The 21,927-nt window shown below is 39.1% G+C and overlaps 1 protein-coding gene and 1 pseudogene across 5 annotated transcripts in view; one reads left to right on the top strand and one right to left on the bottom strand.

Moving 5' to 3' along the window:
- Positions 1–21,927, top strand: part of RABGAP1L (RAB GTPase activating protein 1 like) — a 694,415-nt gene that overhangs the window by 72,668 nt on the left and 599,820 nt on the right. For all 5 annotated transcript variants that reach the window (XM_069065530.1, XM_069065529.1, XM_069065528.1 and 2 more), the window contains 4 exons: positions 7,735–7,905; positions 9,940–10,129; positions 17,651–17,861; positions 20,146–20,320. In XM_069065530.1, the coding sequence (XP_068921631.1) occupies positions 7,768–7,905; positions 9,940–10,129; positions 17,651–17,861; positions 20,146–20,320 (714 nt within the window). In that variant the 5' untranslated portion in view covers positions 7,735–7,767. The remainder of the gene's footprint in view (positions 1–7,734; positions 7,906–9,939; positions 10,130–17,650; positions 17,862–20,145; positions 20,321–21,927) is intronic.
- Positions 788–2,042, bottom strand: LOC138144248 (zinc finger FYVE domain-containing protein 21 pseudogene; annotated as a pseudogene).

Here is a 21,927-nt window from a genome sequence, read left to right as displayed (position 1 = left end):
TTTTTGGAAGTAACCAAAATTTGTTCCCATCTACTTAGTGACTTAATTAAAGAATGTTGTATAAAACGATTGAAACAGGTTTTAGTGGGCACTTCAATTGGAAATACAAAGCAGACATCCTGAATCATTTACTCCTGCTAGCATAGAGTGAATAAAATTTACCCTAGTTCCCATAGAAGAATGCAAATTAAAAAAATAAAAGGACATCGGAATGACTCACTAGGAAACCCAGAACATACTATTAATGTATGGCTTATACTAAAAATACCTGATAGTTCAACAGCAGCATGTTAACAGTAGTATCTCCCTCAGTCTCCAAGTACCAGAGAGGTAAAGTATACAAAGTCAATGCATTTAACACATTAATAAACTGCGTATGACCTGTACTGGATCAGCAAACATGTTCCAAATACTTTAATTGCATTTCTTTACACTTAACTGAATCTGTCTTCTGCAAACATCCATGGTGCCATATTGTCTGCTGTGGGTGCAACATATTTACATTGAGCCTCGAGAATATTCTTTTTTTTTTGCCTTTTGGAGGGCAATTGGTTAAGTGACCCACCCAAAGTCACATGGCTAATAAGTGTGTCAAGTGTCTGAGGCCGGATTTGAGCTCAGGTTCTCCTGACTCCAGGGCCGGTGCTGTATTCACTGCGCCACCTAGTCGCGCCCCCCCCCCCCCCAATATTCTTTCTTGATCTTTGGTCACAGGATTCATGGGGATTTTTTGCAGGGGGGGGCAATGTGAGGAAGGGAACAAGCATTTGTTAGGCACATGCTATGTTCTAAGAACTGTGCTCAGGGCTTTAAAATATTATCTCATTTAATCCTCCCATCAACACTGGGAGATGGGTACTATTATTACTTGTATTTTATATTTGAGGAAACTGAGATTATGTGATATGCCCAAGGTCATCCAGCTAGTAAGTGCCTGAAGTCAAATTTGAATTCAGGTCCTCCTGACTCCAGGCCCTGCACTCTGGTACCACCTAGCTAGCTCATAGAGCAGTTTGGTTGCTTTGTGCATGATTCTTAGCTAGGTGGCTTACTGTTTTTTTTGTTAGAATTAGAGTCTTTACTGGCAGTGAACTTCTGGGTGGCATTCTGAGGCCTTGCCTCTTCCTATTGGAGCAGCATACTCATGGCGCAATGTGTTGCCTTCTGCAGGAATAAAGTCTTTGGTTAGTATTTGAACAACTGAAATTTGAAAAATTTCTATTTCCTAATGGCTGTTTCCATCCAGAAGCAGGTATGTTGATTTTGTAAAGAAGGCAGCTCCATCCTTGTCTGTCATGAAACTGCATTTCTGTCAGAGATGCAGGCACACAACTCTATATTGTCTTATGTAGTATGCAAAGACACATCCAAGACAAGGGGTCTTTGTTGCTGCAACCCTTATCACAGACACACATCTACAGTGCTAACAATGGTGCTTTCTGGTTATAAAATAAAATTTGATGTCATTCTGCATATATCTTGGACACTTCTTGTCCAGGACTTAGTGTTGAGACCAAAGGAGCTGCTCAGGGTTGGATGAACTGGAACCATGTAACAGTGCATTGGGCCATTTTACTTGCTGGTTCTTCCTTCTGTAGCTACACAGAGCAGCTCTGATTCCTCTTTCACATGACATCCTTTAAAATACTTGAAGATAGCTATCATGTCTTCCTCCTACTTCCCCATGTTGTCTTTTCTCCAGACTAAAAATACCCCAAGTCCTTCACCCAATCCTTGTATGACATGGTCCCAAGGCCCTTCACCATGATGATCTCCCTCTTCTGGACATGTTCCACTTTATCAGTGTCCTTATTAAATGATGGTAGAGAGAACTGAACCCATTACTTCAGATGAGCTCTGATGATGAAATAGAATAGTGACCTTATTGTTTCCTTATCCTCAGAAGCTTTGCTCTGCTTAATGGACTGCATTAACTTTTTTGGCTGCCCCATCACAATACTTGTAACGAGAGTGAAGAGTTGAGGATGACACCTTGGTTGCAAACCTGTGGAACTGGGAGGATGGTGTTTCAGTTCAGCCATTTTTCAGTCGTATCTGACTCTTCCTGACCCCATTTGGGGTTTTCCTGGCAAAGATATTGGAGTGGTTTGCCATTTCCTTTTTCATGTCATTTTACAGATGAGGGACTGAGGCAGGATTAAGTGACTTGCCCAGGGTCACCCAGCTAGTATGTGTCTGAGGTCATTTTTGAACTCAGGAAAATGAATCTTCCTGTCTTCAGAACTGGCACTCTATCCCCTGGGCCTTCTAGTAGGCCAGATAACTATGTAGCATGTTTAGAGGGGATAAGGTAGTGGGAAAAGTGAAAGGTTAGGAAATTAGAAGGGTTTCATCAGTTAGAATATTGTTGGTAGTGGTTTGGAGTTAGGACAAAGTCAGAGTTGTGACCATTCCTGCGAATGGCTGAAGTAGAATGAAGAAGGATGTCATGCAAGTTGAGGAGGTTGATGAATTAGGAGGTTGTCAGTATGAGCATTTGTAATGTAATACCAAGCAAAGGCAACTTCCCAGGTTCAAAATACCAGCATAGGTGCTCTCTATTTTATTCAGTGACAAACCAAGAACAGAGAAGATCAAAACATGACATCATTCAAAATACAGCATTTACTAAGTGTGATTAAATAATCTCCAAGTACTACCCCACCCCAGGACCTTCCAATCATTCAATCAATTACAAAGTCCCTGTTCTAAATACTTCTCCACCCCTAGGCTATACCTTAATTAAGTCCACCACAAAGCCCCTCTTCTCAAATGGAGATTAGTTTCCAAACTTAAGGTCAAAAGTTCCCCACCCCTGGATCACAATTGAATCTACCCCAGAGTTACATCAAGTTTAAACACAGCACTTAATACCCAAATGGAGGTCTTTTCTTCATCTTGACAGGAGGCAAGTTCTCAGCAATCTTAGTTCCTGGGGAGACAAGGCTTAGCAAGGCCATAAGATACATTGCCAGTCCCTTCATGAATTTATCCTCTGTCTGTAGAACAGTCCTAGAACCCCTGAACACATGAGCAAAGCCCTCTCCCAGGATTTCTGTAAACATACAACAAGAAAATCCTTCTTCAGGGCTTCTGAACCAACAGAAAGGCTCCCAGACCCCTGCAACAACAGCACTGTCCTTCACCAGTGGACAGTATTCACTCTGTCTGCAGGACAGTCTCCAGACCCCTGCAACAACAGCACTGTCCCTCACCAGTGGACAGTATTCACTCTCTGTCTGCAGGACAGTCTCAGGGCTTCTTAGCAAACAGCCAGGTTCCAGGACTTCTTCAACAAAAGGACTGTCTTTCACCAGTGGACAAATCTGGCAAAAGAACATCAAAACAGACAGACAAAGTACCAGCAAAGCAGCCATGTCTCCTCAGTCCTTGGCAGCTCAGGGGGGCAGGTCTCAAAAGTCCAGGGCAATTCAAAGCGGCCACCAGCAATTCTCTTAGTCTCTCTCTCTCCACGAGGTACTGCTTCCAAAAAGATCTTCCGCCTCTCTCTAGTGTCTCTCCAAATCTACATCACCAGCTCCTCCCAGTTCAGGACTTTCTTTTCACATCAACAAGCCCATCCCACAGGTGGGATTAACAAACTCTGGGTTTTAACACAATCAATTTGAAAACCAAGCCAATACAGGGGAATCTTTAATTGCCATTACTATCACAGCATTGAAGTCACCAGAGATGATGGCAGGTTTGGAAGGAAGTGGAAGGGGAAAAGCATTAATCAAATGCTTATTTCATGCCAGGCACTGTATGAAGGCTTTGCAAATATTTATTTGATCGTTACAACTAGTCTGTGAGGCAGGTGCTATTATTACCATCCACATTTTGCAGCAGACAGACAGAGAGGGTCAGTATATTGCCTGTGGTTACATGGCTAGGAGGTGTCTGAGGCTGCATTTGAATTCAGATCTTCCTGACTTCAGTCCCAGTGTCTACCACTGTGACACCTCCTTGCCTGCAAGCCAGGTGCTGAAGTCATTCTGGGAGTGCAAGTGAGTAGATTCCGGGAGGTCAATGATGGGATGGTGGTGGCCATGTCCTTGCTTTGGCTAATGAGCATCTGCATATTTGGTCCTACTCACAAATGGCTGTTTTTGGAATATAGCTGTGCCAGTATGTGTTCAGGCTTCTCCCTGCTATAAAGTTTCCATTCAGCTGAAAGTTTATGAGGAAAGTAGCCTGGCAAGCCTAGACCTGAGTTTGCCAATATGGTCAAGCCGGTATTTCCATAGCTAAGAGAGATAGATTGTCTCTAGGTCAGAACCTATAATATAGCTTCTACTTTATTGGCACACCCCTTTGAATGAGAAGAAATACTGAGAGACTTTGGAAAACGGGGGTTAATATTTCCCTTTTTAAAGACTGAAACAGTCTCAAAGCCTCAAAAAACTCTGGTGGCTAAATGCTATTTCATTTTTCTGGCTAGAATTTTTCCCTTAGAAATACTAGGGCAAAGGTTTTTGTTTTTCTTGCTGTTTTGAAACTGTTGCTAGTTTTCTCTTTGTTATCCATAGTATTGCTTTTTTCCATTTTTGTAATGGTTCAGCTGTAGTCATTTCTAGACTTCCTCCTAACTGGGCTGTTACTGTATCCAAACTTTGACTCACACTTAGGTTTTTAGGTTACTATTTAGGTTACTATTTTAGTTCAAGAGCTACTTGGAAAATGAATGGATATGAATCCACCACTTAAACTGAAAGCAAGAAGGCTATTTTTTTTTTGACTCAGAAGGGAGCTTCACATTTTATACTCTGATTTTATGTTTTTAAATGGTTTAGTTATGTTGTAAGAATACCACTTTTAGTTAAAGACTTGTCTGAATGCTGCTATCCTACTTTCTGATATGTAGAATTTTAATTTTAGCCATTCGAATGAAGTTTTAGTTTAGAGTTTATCATTGAGAATTTCAGATATTTAATCATTTTACAAAATTGGGTGGAACTCATACTCCAGCTCTAAGGTTGGTAGAGGTCTAGTGCATTTGCGGTTTAAATCATTTATGTAGTGTCCAGTAGATGCAGGGTACTATTGTACTTGCAACTGTGGGAAAGGCGATAAGCAGGAGAAATACAGATTAACCTTTTCAGTCTTACAGTTGTTAATTTAATCCAGACTTGTAGTGCTTTGACATGCCTATCTTACATCTTGATAATTCATTGAAATGGAGTCTCCTCCCTATAGATACCATTGGCTTATAATTCACAGACAACAGTGAGCATTAAAGAACCCTACAATTTTTTATTTAGAGTTAACAGTCTTTATCACTTTACTGGTCTTTAGGTCAACAAATAAGAACAGGGCTATCACATTTAAAGGAAGTTTTTGGTAGGCTCAGTACATAATGATCACATTGAATTGAGTGAATGGAAATCAGGAACTATTTTGATTCTTCCAATTTAGCTTGGTTTGAAAAACTTCTTATAGTGCCATAGCATCTTAGAGGTAGAAAGGGACTTTACCAGATTTTCCAGTTTAGATGCCTAAACCTTTGGAGGAGTAGCTAGATAGATAAGGAAATGTGTTTTAGCTTTTTTGAATTTTTATAAACTATAGATTAATGATCCAGTTGACTTCTTAAAAAATTACATGAGTGAATTACCTTTACATAAATGTACACATTAGTTTAGCAGTTCAATCAAAAGTAGATTGTTGAGGGTGAATATTTGGCTTTTTAATGATGATTTTTGTTTTTTGAAAATATTCTCTTAGCTGATTTTCATTTTTAGCCCTTTTATTTCTTTATGAAAGCCCTGCTCAAATGTCTTGACATGACATGAAAGTGTTGGCTGGGGTCTCAAGCATAGCACAGTGTCCAGTACATAATGGGTGCTTAAATTGTTGACTTTGAAATGAAAGCTATTGCCAACAAGGCAAAGGCTCGGTATGTTATGCAAAGATTGTCTGCCATAGCCATGACAAATAAAATCATAACTCTCTTGAAGTCGAACACTTCATGTCTCTTCAACAACTATAGAATTTTGTTTTGACCATTGGTTACTATCCCCTATCCTGATCAACCATAGGAACTTCTCTCTTCTATGTACCTTCTGTCTCCATACTTGTAATCTCCCTGTCTCTTTTCTTCATGATTCTCTCTTCCTTTCTTCCCTCTTTGTTTCTCTCCCTCCCTATACATCATGGTTTAGTAATTTTGTCAAAGAACAATATTAGATTGGTCTAGCACCACATGATCTTGATGATGCCATTCTGGCTCTTTGTGGAATTTGCTTCCTTTTTAAATAATCATTAGTCATTCCTTTAATATAATACATCCTAGGATTTTACCAAAAATTGTCAGATTTATGGTCTATCTTTTGCAAACTCCATGCTTTTACCTTCTTTGAAAGTTGGGCAACTCTTGTCCTTCTCTATCAGAAGCACCACCCGTGGTTTCTATTATCTTTCACAGGTTATTGATAATGGCTAAGCAGTCATGTTTGCCAGTTGTTTGAGTATTCAAGAGTATAGTTTAAATGGGCCTAGGATATACATTCATCAAGAACAGCTAGGTGCTGTCTTAGTATATAAATCAGGCAATCAACAGGTATTTATTCAGTGCTTACTATGAGCCGGGCACTGTGTTAAGTGCGGGACACATGAAGAAAGGCAAAACATAGACCCTTCCATGAAGGAGCATTGCATTCTAATGAAGAAAACATGTAAACAACTGGGTACATAGAAGATACAATACAGAACAGATCAATGTAATCTGAAAGGGAAGGTCATTAACAGTGGGAGGAACCAGAAGAAGCCTTCTGTTGAAAGTGGGCTTTGAAGGTGGAAGAAGCCAGGGAAACTGAGAGGCAGAGGTGATTGGGCAGAGCCTGCCAGGCCTGGTGGACATTTAGTGTAAAGACTGGGAGACAGGAGGGAGAGTATTATGTTCAAGAAACTTGTAGGTAGGCCAATATATCTGCTTGATAGAGGGCCCTTGTGGGGGTGGGACGGGGGGAGGGAGGTACCTTGATATACGAATAAGGTACACAAAGAGGTAGAGAGGAAATAGTGATTACATTCTGTCTTTGTCTTCTTCCAGGCTTGGTAGACGGTGCAATTTGAGCTTCTTCCCTGACAAAATACTGTACATTTTGCAGATCCAAATGCACAACTGGAACTTGGTTTCCTATGTGATAGTCATTTGAGAGCTTTTTGTTTGTTTATATAATTAATGTAGTATCTGGGAAAAACACAAGGCTTGAGGTGGTTGTAATTTTACCTTAAGTAAAAAAAAAACACAACTTCATTGACCTAGAAAAATCACTTTGTAGCCCAAGAAGCACTTGTACTAGAGGAGGAATGTAATCTGAAACATCCAGATTTAGTTAATAAAATTCTTTCAGGGATTTTTTTTACTTAATTCTGACCTCTTTTTCACCCTCTTTACCTATTATTAAAAAGGAAGGCCAATATTTCTACTGGAAGTTTAGTGAGATTGAAATAATTTGCAGTCTATTTAATTTGCATTTGGGTGGGGTTCGTGTTGTTTTTCAGGAAACAATATGATTCTGGCAGTCTGGAGACTCAGGGTGAAAAGGATACATTTCCTTTGTACATAGCTCAATTTGAACAGGCATACTGGGTAACCTCGAATTACTTATCTAGCCTGCAGGATTTCTGTTTATATGAAAGTTTTTTTTTTTAATGACTAAAGGTTTTTAAACACTTTAAAAATGTTTTAACTGGCAGTAATTTTTTTTTTCTCTTTGTAATTTTGGCTAGGTGAATGTGGTGAGAGAATTCTGCAGTCCTGAAATGGAGGTCAGAGCTTCCTTACAGAAGGTTAGTGGGTCATCTGATTTTGTGACCACACTAAACAGTGAAGAATTTGTTTTGGTACCTCAGCAAGCAGATGATACCTCTACAAAAGATGATGAAAAGCCTCAACTAAAGGTATATTTTCTTTTCCTCAAATAGCTTCCATTTATTTATTTTATGTTTTAAACATCTGAATGGGTTTTAAGCAAATATGTGGAATCAAAAATTTTCCCTCCTTAACTGTTGATGTGTTCAGAAGACTCCAGTTAACATTTATTTACCCCAAAGCTGATTTTTTTTTGCCATGTTGTCTTTTTTGCCTTTTGGATTTTGAACCGCCAAATAACAGCTGCAAACGGTAAGATGCATGGGGAAGTAGTTGAAACTTTTCCTTAGTTGGCTCCTAAGGGGGTTATTGGATTTCCCATGTTTCTGTTCATTTATGCTGTCCGTCTCTGTCTTTCACTTACTCTTAGTACACAAGATAGCTGAGTGAGTAATCAAGTACAGCCTGTGTTTTACTTTTGGTTCAGTGAGATTTTGCTTTCTTTTTGATTTTTATATTGTGTCTCGAGTGAACCTTTTGGTATTTTGGTCCTATTAACAGTTGCTGTGATTTGGGTGTACATATTTGGTAGCATTTTTTAGCATCTGAGAGTACTCATGTGGAGATTATTCTTTTTCTTGTACATTTTCAGTGACAAAGTCACTGTAGTAACAATTCAAGTGTTCAGACACATGAGAAGAATGTAATAGTTCAACCACACTTTGCTTAATAAATGCTTGTTGACTGACTGATCTCTAGAAATTGAGATTAAAAAGTGAGTTGAGTGCCTTGAGTGTGTTGAAAAATGTTATAGGAGTAAAAGTTTCAATGGTACTATTGATTACTTTTCCAATTCATTCTTGAGTTGTGTTCCTTTGTTTTGGATGATAGAATTGTGAAAGCTTTAGGAGCAAATCATTCATTTAGAATAAATATATAACCTTTGAATGAAAAGCAGGTAAAAGTTATTAAATATTGATTTTTTTCCTTCAAAAGAATAATACTTTATTCATTTAATGAAAATATAATGATTTAATATTTTGGTAGTGATTTTGACGCATCTTCTAATTTTAATTGTAAAGGCACATACTCAGCCTCGTTTCATTATTTCTCTGGAATATGTCTGAAACAAAGTGATGGGAGTGAGGTGAAACAAAGTTACATTGGCCAAATGATGTCAGAATGGAATTTTCATAAAGGAACTTGGTTAGTCCATATTATCAGTATTATCAAGAGGCAGTGAGGTATAATGAAATGGCCTTGGAATTAGGACAAAGTCCTACCTAATTCCATATACTAACTGTGTTAACATGGGTAAGTAATTTATTAGTCTCTCAGTGCCTCAGGCAACTCTCTAAGGCTGGAAACTACAGGCAATTGACCTCTCTGCCTTGGAGCATCTGTGAATTGGTAGTGGGAGTTCCTACATTGAAATTCAGGTCTAAATTAACAACAACAAAAAGTTGTTACTGAAAAACAAGGTTGGTTAGGTTATTTATAAGATATGCCTCTGCTGAGTACATGTTGTACATATTGTAATCTTAACTGCATAATTAGATGCTGTTTTTCATAACTTATATAGGGCTTAAAATGACCTCAGTCAAGTCATTTAAGAAATCAATAGGACATCAAGAGCTTTCCTTATTAAGGTTTGTAAGTAAGAGATAAGATTTTTGTAAAAAGTAAGTTTTGATTGAAGATAGTCACAAATGACAGTATTTACTTGAACTTCATTGCTTTCTTTCTCTGTTTCATACAAAAATTATGGAATAGTTGTGTTCTTTAAATTGTGTGTATTCAGTTTTTGTAAATGGAATCACTTTTTAAATTCAGTAGAGGAAATCATATCCCTATAATTTCATGGTGGAACCACATAAGAGAATAAGTACCCTCTCATTTATCTTTTTTTTTTTAAATGTTTGAGGTGAGATTTATGTCAAATTAGGCATAGCTTGTATTCTCTTTGTAATATATGATTGCTTTATTTGTTTTGAGCTATAAAATGTTTTGATTTGTGTCTTGCATGTAGCAAGCATTAATCAAAAAACATGGAATTTTATGTTTATATAACTAAGTCTGTAGACAAGTTTAAATTTTATTGCTGTATTTTTTTTAACTAACAGATAGTCTCCAATGGAGATGAACAGTTGGAGAAGGCAATGGAAGAGATTCTGAGGGATTCTGAAAAAGGTCAAAACCATCTTCTTGATTGCGAAAGCTCGACTGAAATTTGTGACCATTCATTTACTGATGTTTCAGCCAACCAAGTAAACAGGCCTTCTCTCCAATTAGTGCTGGATCCTTCTAGTACAGGTACTTTCCTGCTAGTGCATAAGAATAGTTGGGTAAAGTTCAGAAAGACATTTCAGAAGAAAGTTGGGAACAGACTATGAATTTAATGTTTGTATTCCCCAAGGACTCTATTTAGAGAAGATAGCTTCCTTTTTGGTTCTTCTCTTCTCCCAGAAACTAGTCCTGTTCCTGGATATCAGATAACTTGTGAGACTAGCAACTGGTTTAAGATGTCGGTGCTGACCCCCACTTTTTTCTGTTGTCTTTTTAGTACAAATTGGACTTGTATTGTATATTAGAATTAGGACTTGGTGAAGAGGACTTAGTGTTTTTTTCCCTAAATTAACTTGTATTAATGTAAAGTAATATGAAAAAAGATAGCACTTTAAATTTTTTAGTACTGTATTATACTTGAGGTAATGGCTTGCATTAGGCAGCTAAGAATTTTGTTGAATAGACTGCTAGGCCTGGAGTCAAGGAGACCTGAGTTCAAATTTAACCATACATACTTACTAGTTGTGTGACCCTGGGCAAGTCACTTCGCCTATCCCTGTCTCAGATTTCTCAACTGTAAAATGGGGATAATAATAGTACTAATCTCCCTGGGTTGTCATGAGGTTGGAATGACATAATATTTGTAAAACACTTAGTACAATGCCTGGCAGATATTAAGTACTTGATAAATGATTATTTCATTCTCCCTTTCTTTAGTTGTCCAAAGAATAGGGACAGTTTTTTATATTTCAGGTTTTTATTTAAGATTATCATGCTATGATGTTGTAAATATGTAATTTGTATTGTTTAATTAACAGGGACTACATATTTGTTCCTTTCATAGTATTAGAAGACATTTTGGAGAATCCTACCTTACATTTTGTAACAGTTAAAAATTCTTTTTTGAATAATTAATTTGTCATTCATTCCCAACCAATTCAATCAACTGATATTTGAGTAACTCATTTAAATGTCCAGTGCTGTGGACTAGGTTTCAGGAAATGCAAAGCAAAAAGACTACACAGTCTCCATTTCCTTGGAGCTTGTAATCTACCTTGGAAGACTAAACTGTAACACATGAAATGATTATAATAGAATTAAGTGCAAAAAAATGTGTTGTGTTGATCAGGTGTAATAGAATTCCAGAAAGAGGGAATGCCATTGTGGACCATGAAGGTCTTGAGCTAGGTCTTGAAGGATAGGCAAGATTTTAATAATTGAAAGATTTATATAATTTAGATAATTAGAATGCTCACAGTGGAGTAAAAGCTTGAAAGGTATTTAGGTAGCTATTTACCTATCTTGAAATAGCATAATCTCTGAGTAATTAAAGTTGCAAGGTTAATAAAAGGCCAAAGGAGAGATTTATAGAGGGCATAAAGATGCAGCATTTCCAGTGATCAAATGTATGCAAGAAGTGGTATTGGAGATTTCTTTGAAGAAATATCTGATTGAAAAAGTTTGATTTATTTATAATATTGCTTGATTTAGTGATAACTGATGGATAGCCTGAGTGTTATAATGGTACCTTTAAAAAGATATGAAGACCTAGAAAATGGCTTTCAGCTTGCCTACTAATAGATTCTGTGTGGGGGACTTTGTAGAAAAACTTTGGCAGAAATCGCAAAGAATGAAAGGCATAGATGAGTTGCCATTTGTACTGTTAGAAAAAATTCCAACATGGATACCAATCTATTGGGGTCATATGGTAGTTCTATCATTTTTTGTCAGCTTCCTTTCCTTTGTGTCCTCCCTGTCCCCCAGCAGTAATTTGTGCCACCATACAGTATCACTTGCAGTAGAGATATTCGTGGTCCCTGTTATAATTTCATACTGCTATTTCCAGGGTTCTTGTACTTACCAAACTTGGAGTGGCATTTGATCAACAGTTGGTGTTGATGGTAGTAGGTTTGGCAAATGGAAACATGCTATAAGAAGTGATTAGTTAAGCATGAATTTGGCAGCTAGTTAGGAGAGTGGGTAGGGTTTTAGGCCTGTAGTCAAGGAGATCTGGGTACAAATCTAGCCTCAGACACTTAGCGGCTATGTGACTCTGGGCAAATCATCTAACACCCTACAATCTCTACTACAGAATAGGGGTCATCTTCCTTCTGGAGTTGTGGGATAAAATGAGATGGTATTTGTAAAGCACTTTGTAAACCTTAAAGTGCTGTAGAAATTCTAGGTATTTGTTGTTGGTGATGTTATTATTATTATTATTTTAACATCTTAGAGTCAATAAGTAGTCATTGGAGTTTAATGAGTAGGGGAATGATGGGCTCAGACTTGTGGTTTATGAATATCACTTTGGCAGCTATGTGAAAAGTGGATTCTAGTGGGGAAAAACAAGACAGGGAGAACAATTAGGAAGTTACTGCACTAGTCCAGATGAGAGATGATGAGGGCCTGGATGAGGATGGTGGCTATGAGAGTAGAGAGGAAGTGATGGATATGAGAGATTTGTGGAAGTAGAGAAGACAATATATGGCAGGGTGAGGAGGGTGAGGAGTTGAGGATGATACACAGGTTGTAAACTTAGACGTATTACAGTATGTTGATGCTCAAAACTGGAGCATTCAGAAGGAATAGTTTTTGGGGAGAAAGGTCACATAGTGAAATCAGCAGGGAAGGTAGCAATCTGCTGGGGCTTGTTCATTCTATGGAAAGCCCTTTGTCCCATTCAGAAAGAAAAAGGAGGGGCGGCTAGGTGGTGCAGTGAATAGAGCACCGGCCCTGGAGTCAGGAGGACCTGAATTCAAATGTGACCTCAGACGCTTCACACACACACATACACCCACACACACACTCACTAGCCATGTGACCTTGGACAAGTCACTTAACCCCAATTGCCCTGTGTTCCCCCCTCTAAAAAAAAAAACAGAAAACAAAACAAAAGAAAAGGAGAGGCAGGTAGCAACTTACTCTGGGGCACCAGCCATAGAAATTAAGTGCAGGGTACAGGCTGCTGGTTTTGGTGGAGTTTTGTCTGCACGGCTGCTTGGGTTGAGGTTTACTTATATAACTCTGAGAGACTTTGGTCCGGTTCAGCAGTCAGGAGGATAGCAGTTTGAGGGGCAAGAGTTGGTGCAGTTGGGTGGGTAGGAGCACAGGAAAGGCTGCATATGGAAGTTGTTGCTTGAGCTGTGAAGAGAAGAATTCTGTGGGGATGCAGAGACAATACATTTAGTCTTGGGGTATGGCTTATTTGATGGGATCACAGAGTGCAGGAGAGGGAGTAATGTCCAGTGTGACTGGAAAGATGGGTTGGGGCCGAACTGTGAAGGGTTTTAGAAGCCAAACCGATGAGTTTATATTTTATCTTAGAGGTAATAGGGAGCCCCTAGAGCTGATTGAGTAGAGGAGTCATATAGTCATATTTAAGGAAAATCACTTGGTAAGCATTCAGGGCTTTCTCTTTTCTGATCATAGCCAGCCTTTCCAGCCTAGTGTTCTGAGCCCCAGGCACACACTCTCCGTCACAGTGCCTTAACCTTGTATTGCTATCCCCCACCCCACTCTGCACTCATTCATGGTGTTCTCTGGGCCTTTGGTGCATGCCTTCATTGTTTCTGCCTGTGGACATCCTTCTCTTTCTTTGTGACTTAACTTGGGTGCTGCTTCCTCAGTGAAACTTTTCCCTGATTCCTTGAATGTGTTCTTTCCCTTATCAGCATTTCCCAGAACTACGATTTTCAAACTTTTTGTGATCATATACCTTTATCAAGAATTTTTTTTTCCTAGAACTTATGCTAAGGGTGGAGAACTGGAGAATTTTACTGATGGGCAACTGCCCAGCTGCTTGTGTGCATGCTTGTTTCAGAGTTAGGCTGTAATTATCTGCAGAGTCTAATATTTGGATCTGGCTCAGAAGGAAGGAAGGTTGGGGACTTGCCCATTTGGAGGGAGGGAGTAGAATGAGGAAATGTGAAGGGGTAAGTGTGGTTATGTTGGAAACAGCCTCTATAACTGACTGTCTTGGCAGGGTGGAATGCAGCCCATCTTCCTGTCCTAGCCAAATTGGTCGATCTCAATTTGGGAATCATACTATGGCTTCCCACGTGGCCCCCATTTTGGAAACCATTGATCTTTGTCTCAGTATCTCCTTTGTAGTGTCACCTCATTTTCTGCTTACTTGTGTATAAATGTTATTTCCCAACCCCCTATTTGATTATAAATCCTTTCATAAGAGGTTCTGTAGTTTATTATAGTCATATCTCTAGCACTTAGCATAGTGCTTTGCACATCTTGAATGCTTAATAAATGTGTATTGACTTGCCTACTTCTTAGCCACAGATCCCATTATGTGTAAAGTAGCACTCACACACTTGGACTAATTGTCTAGAATAGCCATGAATATGGTGAGCCCTTTAGGTGTGAACTTCAGTGAAATGATGTAGACATGAGGGTTTTGAAAAAGAGTTGATATAGTTAGTCAATTTACCTGCTAGAATAAAGAAGCCCTTGCTTATACTTAGCAGTAGTTACAAAAGCCAAGCTCAGGCAGTGCCAAAACTGATAAGGTTGGAGCAGAAGAAGCAAAAGGAGAGAGGGAGGGATAAAAGGAAGAGAAGAAAAGAGGAAAGAGAGCACAGTGAGTGATTGAGAGAAGCGGGTTTAGATGACAAGGACAGGGAGAATCAGACTGAGTGGGACAGACATGACAAAGTGGGAGGAGGGAGAAGGGAGCATTAGGATGTATCCATATACAAGTGAATGAAACCCTTAAGGGCATTTCTGTGTGGGAAAAAAAAAAGCATAGCTATGGATATTCAGAGCAATAACTTTGAGTATTCACCAAGAGAAAGTATGTTCAGTTTACTAAGGCAGGGAAGTTTTAGCTAGATTTCCATCAAGATGTATTTAAAGTTTGTTTTTTGATGGTTAATATTTAATTAGCTCTCCCCCTTTGCTCTTTTTTTCTCACTCTATTTCATCGGTCTACTTTCTCGCCCTGGTATCCATACCTCTCTATTCCCCTCCCCAAATTGTGCTATATAAATGAGATATTCATATATATATTTGAAAATACTGCTTGACAGCGGGGATATATGGTATGGAGATTTTTTTTTTTATCTTCTCCAGTGCCCATCACGTTATGCTGCACATAGGAATTTGATAAATGTCAGTTGAATTATATTATAACTGAATAATATTATAACTGCTTCTAATATCAGCTATCTTTCTTTTCCATTTCTTTGTCTTTCTGTCCACACACACACACATGTACACCTTCCCACCTCTATCCTTTAATATGCAAGCCTGGGCGGACACACACACACACAAGTTTCTGTATGACGAGGATGAGAGTGAGCAAGAAAAAGAATAGATATGAGTCAGGTTGTTTGGGGAAACACACACACACACACACAAGTGATAAAAATAGTTTACATGCTGAGAGCTCCATCTGGCTTGCATGAAATCTTTTTCTTATGCTGTTATTCTTTCCCAGTATACAACTTCCTCTTTATTTCTTACTGTAGATAAATACGGAATATAGAATTTGAGATTGTAATTTATGTAAATTCCATTAGACATCTGAAGCCGATAAGTTCAAAATGTTTTTTTAAAAAGTTTTGCATAAGAAACACCTTTCTGTTTCAGTTTTGATTTGCAAGAATAAGATGGTTCTCTGTATCAGCTGTCTACCAATGCTAGATGTTTGATTAGTACATACTTTTCTTTTTTTTTTAAATTCTCCAGCATTTATTATATGCCTACTGTGAACTAGGCACTGGGGGCCCAGTGATGAAAGGAGAAACAGTTTGTTCTTGGTGAGTCAAGGCTAGGCAAAGCAGGCTACAAAGCATTTATTAGCTCTTATTATGTGCCAGGCACTATAGCTGTTTGGGAATACAAAAAAAAAAAGCAAAAAGAAGGATAGGTCCTGCTGCAAGGAGCGTTCTATGGGGGCAAGAGAAAGCATAAAAGGAGGTCTATCAGGAGGGGAGAAAATATAGCCATGAGAAGACATGATTCTGAAGACTGGAAAGTCAAATTCAGATCTAGGAGGGGAATGAAGCATGACTAATCTAGACCCATTCGTAAAATGGAGGGCCCTGGTTGGAACTTATCAATGGGAGCTGGGGGGGTCGACATGGTGCAAAGGTGAGAAGGCCCCAGGGAATCTTAGGGGACATGCTGGTGTGAGAAGATAGCTGAGTGATAGTGGTAAAGTCTGGGAGAGTCAGAAGCAGAGCCAAGAGGGAACTGAAGCCAGCCCACTGTCAGAGATAGAAGCCCAGGACTGAAATGTAATGACATATAGGCCAGAAAATTCAGTAAAAGTAAATACTTGAGGTAGGATTAAAAGGATATGATTTACTAAGAATTGGTACTGGTAACCTTTACTTCCACATTCATGAAGACAGCAATTCTGGGTCAGAAACAAGTCCTTCTCCTAGGAAACTGAGAATTTCATCAAAATTTAGTAATACTGATCCTTATGGGCTGGGTTTTTATGGCTCTGGCAACAAGGAAGTTAACCAGTGGTTTAGTCCCTAGTTTTCAAAGCCAATCTCCTTAATTCCTTGACAGGAAAGTGCACCATTTCAAGCAAAGCACATGTTCTTCCTATCACACAATCCCTACCCTTAAAGAGCTTCTAATAATGGAGAGAAGCATGTATGCAGATAACTGTAAGACAGTGAAATAAATGCTTCACAGGAGATGAAGTCCCATGAGAAATGTGAGACAGACATGTATAGAGAGCATGAACAGCACGAAGGGTAGAGGGGAGTTGGGACGCCCTGAGGGGCAGGGGCACCAGGAAGCAACTTCTTAGCTATAGCTCAGACAGGAGTCATGAAGGCCTAGATTTGTATGGCAGTGGTAGGAGTGGAAAGGATGGGCCTGACTTTAGAGAGATGGTGGAAGTAGTCAGGAAGGGTTGGCATTTGATGGGATTTGGGCGATAAGGAAGAGGGAAGAGTAAAAGATGATTCTGAAGTTTCTAGTTTGTTTTTTTGGTTAATTGAAGATGATGTTGCCATCAACAGAAATCAGAAAGTTGTACTCAGGGGCAGGTTTTGTTTAATATGGATTTTTTTTTTAATTGGATTTCATTGGTGTAGGCCACAGGTTCCCCATTCCTGATGTAGGCAGTCCCTGGTGAAGAACATCCTCCTTTTGTGCAGTTTTTAAAGTATTTAAAGCATTGTTGCCTGGGGCAATGAGAAGGTGAATGACTTTCATAGCCAACATGTATCAGAGGTGGATACTGAACCTCAAGGTCCTCCTGACTCCAAGGCCAGCTTCCTGTCCACTGTGCCGCTTTGCCTCTCAGAATCATAGGTGCTTAATAAATATCTATTGACTGATTTTTAGAACGACTACAATTATTTAGTTAACTCCCTACATTTTACAGATAGATGAAAAAAAGCCCAAAGAGGTTGCGACTTTCTCAGGGTCACATTAGTAGTATTTAAGAGGTAAGATTTGAATCTAGGTCCTCTGACACCAAATGCAGTTATTTCATCATCAAATGTAATGATTTTTTTTTTTTTTGGAGGAGAGGGCTATGCATATCCCTTTTTCTATTTTTCTTTTTAGAAGTTTCCACTCTGCGACTACCTTCTCCCAGTGAACCACCAGAGGAAGATAGTGTATTATTTAATAAACTGACTTACTTAGGATGCATGAAAGTTTCTTCTCCTCGAAATGAAGTAGAAGCTTTACGAGCAATGGCAACCATGAAATCTTCGAGTCAGTTTCCCTTCCCTGTCACTCTTTATGTGCCAAATGTTCCAGAAGGCTCTGTAAGGTAAGTTCTAACCGTTTCCCCACTCAAGAAAGATATCAACTTCAGAGGATTTTATCAACTTTTATTTCCTTACTTTTAACTTAGTTTTATTTTTAGCTCCAGATTCTTACTGTCTCTCACCTGCTTTCCCACCTTGAGAAAGCAAGGAAAACAAAACTCATTGCAAGCATGTATATAGTTGGGCAAGATATATTGTCAGCATTAGCTATGTAAAAAAAAAATTCTCCGTACTCACCATGTGACCTTGGGCAAGTCACTTAACCCGAATTGCCTTGCCTTCTCCCCTCCAAAAAGGAAAAAAAAAATGCTCTTGAGTTAATTAAAAAAAATCCCATATAAGATTATCCCACAAATAATTTGAATTCAGTTATTTTTTTTGGGCATGTAAAATAAAGGTCCACATTTCTTTTAAACCCTTACTTCATGGTTGCCAAATATAACTAGAAATGAATTGATAATTTATGGGATTATGAAATGGAGGCAGACATGCCCACTAATGTGGGTACTCCATGGGAAACACCATGATTGGCATTAGGAATTGTGGCAGTTACACTTTAATTAAATATGGCAGTTATGGGAGCAAAAAGCCCATAAAGGCAGAGACAGATGATGAAAAGTGATCCAGAGGTAGACGGTGGCAACATGGAGCAGGGAGCAGGATGGTGAAGGGAAGCAGGCAGTGTGGGAAAGAGGAAGGGGAGGGGAAGAGGCAGAGAGAACCACTCACATCACTGTGGGTTAGCTTTGGGAGCACTCAGCAGCATGGACCCTATGGAAGAGAGCTTGGGGGCAGGAGTTTGAGGTCTCATTTCTATTTTTATTCTTTTGACGAACAGACCAACTCCTATCTGTGCCATTTTGTAACATTCAGATCATCTCAAAGTTGTCAGTAAAACTTCAAAGTCTTCATCTCAAAGTTATCACTGCCTTTTTGAGGTTCTACTGTGGAGGTCTGAAATGTGCATATCGCAGGACCAGAACCACTACAGACAGCACCTGGATGGTTTCCCCTGATTTGCACACATATTACCAGAATGTGAATTTTAGTTACTATGTGATACAGTTTGTAAATTATGCTCCTTTGATCTTTGGGACTCCGGTCTGTATGTGACTTCGAGGTCCCCATTTGCAATCTTACTCCCTGCTGTTGCACCTTTATATTGGCTACTTACAGACTTACCATACTGACTAGGAGGAGATGAAATAGTTCAGGGGTCCAGAAGAAGATCCGATCTTAATACAAGAAGGCTTTATTACCTGACTGTGTTTGGATGTTTAGGTAGAAAACAGAAGGAGACACTAGCTCTTTCCCTTCCCTCCCTCCTTTCTTTCCTTCCTTTGGAATTTCAAGGGGGTGAGGAATGACTGCTCACTATTCCCAGACCACACCTTCCTCCTTCCATTGGTTCTGGGGCATGATTGTTCCTTGGTCTGAGCCCCTATTCTGTACTTTTTGGAGGCTAAGCTCCGCTGAGATGTTTACATTTTAATCCACTTGAATCTCACAACTCTAGACTGATGAAATCATTTGTAAGCAAGGTCCTGAGTGAGTCAAATGTTTTCTTTGCTTCTGTTTTTAGGAGCTTATGAGAGTGAATTATAAAACCAAAAGCACAAGATTCATAACTCAGTATGCTCAGCCCTCTTCTAGGGAAAGGAAAACCACAGTGTTTGGGATGGAGGGTTAAATTTCTGACCTGTCTTGGTTCTGTCTTTGCCAGGCTAGTCACTGTTGTCCTTCATTGTATTTTCTCCTGTCTCAGTGAGTAGATATGAATAACAGATCGCTTATGACCAGTGTTGTTTGTAGTAGACAAAAATCTTTGGAAATAGAAGCAGCTTAAAGAAATAGACAAATCACCAACATTTATGGTTATAAAGTTTGCCAAGCTCTTCACGTCGGATATCTCATTTGGTGACATAGCTAGTAACTGCTCCTGAACGACAACAAGGGAGCTAAAGCTTGGCTGTCCACTCCTTGATCCCAAGGAGCCACTTTGGATAGTGACCTCAGTCCATTCCAGCCACTAGTTTTTTATTAGAAAGCGGTGGCCTAGTGCTGTTGTGGCTTTACTGTACCATCATGAGCTTCTGGGCTTCCATTTATAATTTATAAACTGCACATAGCTAATGGTATCGAAGTCCAGTTGTGCTTAAGCCTCAATTTATTTCAAAGCTCTTTTGAGCCCTGAGTGGGACAGCCCTCTTTCTAATTGCAATCCTAAAGTAAGAAATGAGCAATGAAAAATAAATTTTGAACTCTTCTGTCATCTTTGTTTTGCAGAATAATAAACCAATCCAGCAATGTGGAAATTGCGTCATTCCCAATCTACAAAATACTGTTTTGTGCACGTGGCCATGATGGGACAACAGAAAGCGATTGCTTCGCATTTACAGAGAGTTCTCGTGGGACAGAAGACTTTCAGATACACATTTTCTCCTGTGAGATTCAGGAGGCAGTAAGTATCACATAATCCAGTGATATGCTATAGTGAGAAAGTTAATTAAAACCACATTAATAGGACCTACATCTTTGTTAATTAGTGCTGGGACAGGACTGTACCTGGGCTTCACTCCTGTTCCATGATGAGGAAAGCTCCCAGTGCTGGTGCAGGTGGGCACCTTCTTGGCAACTTGCAAACCTAGAGAGCTTCCTGGAGCGGGGGTTCTCTCATTGGTGATCACAGGACTCCTTTCCACTCTTTAAAATTACTGAGGACTCCCCCACCCCAACCAAAGTTTTTTTGTTTATGTGGGTTATGTCTGTTGATGTTTTCCATATTTTAAATTTTATGTTATGTTAGTGATATTATGAAAATAATTTTGACCTCTCATACCCCTGGAAAGGGTCTCAGGGACCCTCAGGATCACACTTTGAGAATTGCTGGCCTAGATCACCAAGATGTTAAGTGACCCTCCTAGGATCGCACAGCCATTATGTGTTAGAAGAGAGACTTAAAATCCAAGTCCTTGTGGTTCCAAGGTCAGTACATCATAGTATCTGTGTGCATAGATAGTATAACATAGCATTAGGATTTGAATAGATTTCTTAAGAGGAAGTCATGATTTGTGGTAGCACAGAGCCACATTGAAAGAGCTGAATCATAGGGAGTGCCTATCTTAGTGCAGAGTTAAAATAGTTTCATTTAGCAGCATTAGGGGAGGAAGAAGGAATAAGCATTTATATAACACCTACTACATGCAAGGCATTCTGCAGAGGACTTTTTTTTTAACCAAATATCTCTGATCCTTATAAAAATCCTGAGGGTTAGATGTTATTACTATTCCCATTTTACAGATGAATAAACTGAGTCCAGCAGAGGGTGAAGTGACATGCCCAGGGTCACACAGCTGGTAAGTGCCTGAGGATATATTCAAACTCAGGTTTTCTGATTCTAGGCCCAGTGCTCTGTCTACCGCCAGCTGCTTGGTGCATTATAGTTTAGCACCATGTTGTGGAGAAGTCAAACAGTGTGAAATTTTTTTTTCTTAGATTTTTTTATACGGTCAAAAAGAAAGGAGTAGTGTCTGTCATCATTCTTAATTAATGGATTGTTAAAAACAAATTTTAAAAAATCACATAATAGCAGTTGCTTTATGTAAAATTGGCTAACCTTGGAATAGTATTTATTTTACAGGTCTGTAGTTTTTGTTTTTATTTTGTTTTAAACCGGTGCTTATTTGTCAAGTGAGCTAAGCAAGAAAATTCAGTAATTACAAATTGAATGTTTGGGATGGCCAGGTGGTGCAGTAAGTAAGAGTGCCGGCCCCAGCGTTGGGAGACCTGGGATCGGTTCCAGCCTCAGATACTCACACAAAAATAACTGGCTGTGTAACCTTGAGCAAGTTACTTAACCCTGATTGCTTTAAAAAAAAAATTGAATGTTCTTTCTTAACGCAAAGGATTTTCAAACTACTAGCCAGTTCCCTCTACCAATCAATTAATCATTCAACCACTAAATGTTTATTAAGCTCCTACTACGTTCCAGGCACTGTCCTAAATTTTGGGGATACATAGAAAGGCATATGTCAGTCAGTCCCTGCTCTCGAGGACCTTACAGTTTAA

The sequence above is a fragment of the Petaurus breviceps genome, unplaced genomic scaffold (genome assembly GCF_028583685.1).
Source record: "Petaurus breviceps papuanus isolate PSGF00001 unplaced genomic scaffold, PetGlider_PUasm1.0 90692, whole genome shotgun sequence".
Lineage (NCBI taxonomy): Eukaryota > Metazoa > Chordata > Mammalia > Diprotodontia > Petauridae > Petaurus > Petaurus breviceps.
Note: the sequence above shows the minus strand (reverse complement) of the source record. Positions and strands in the feature narration are given on the sequence as shown.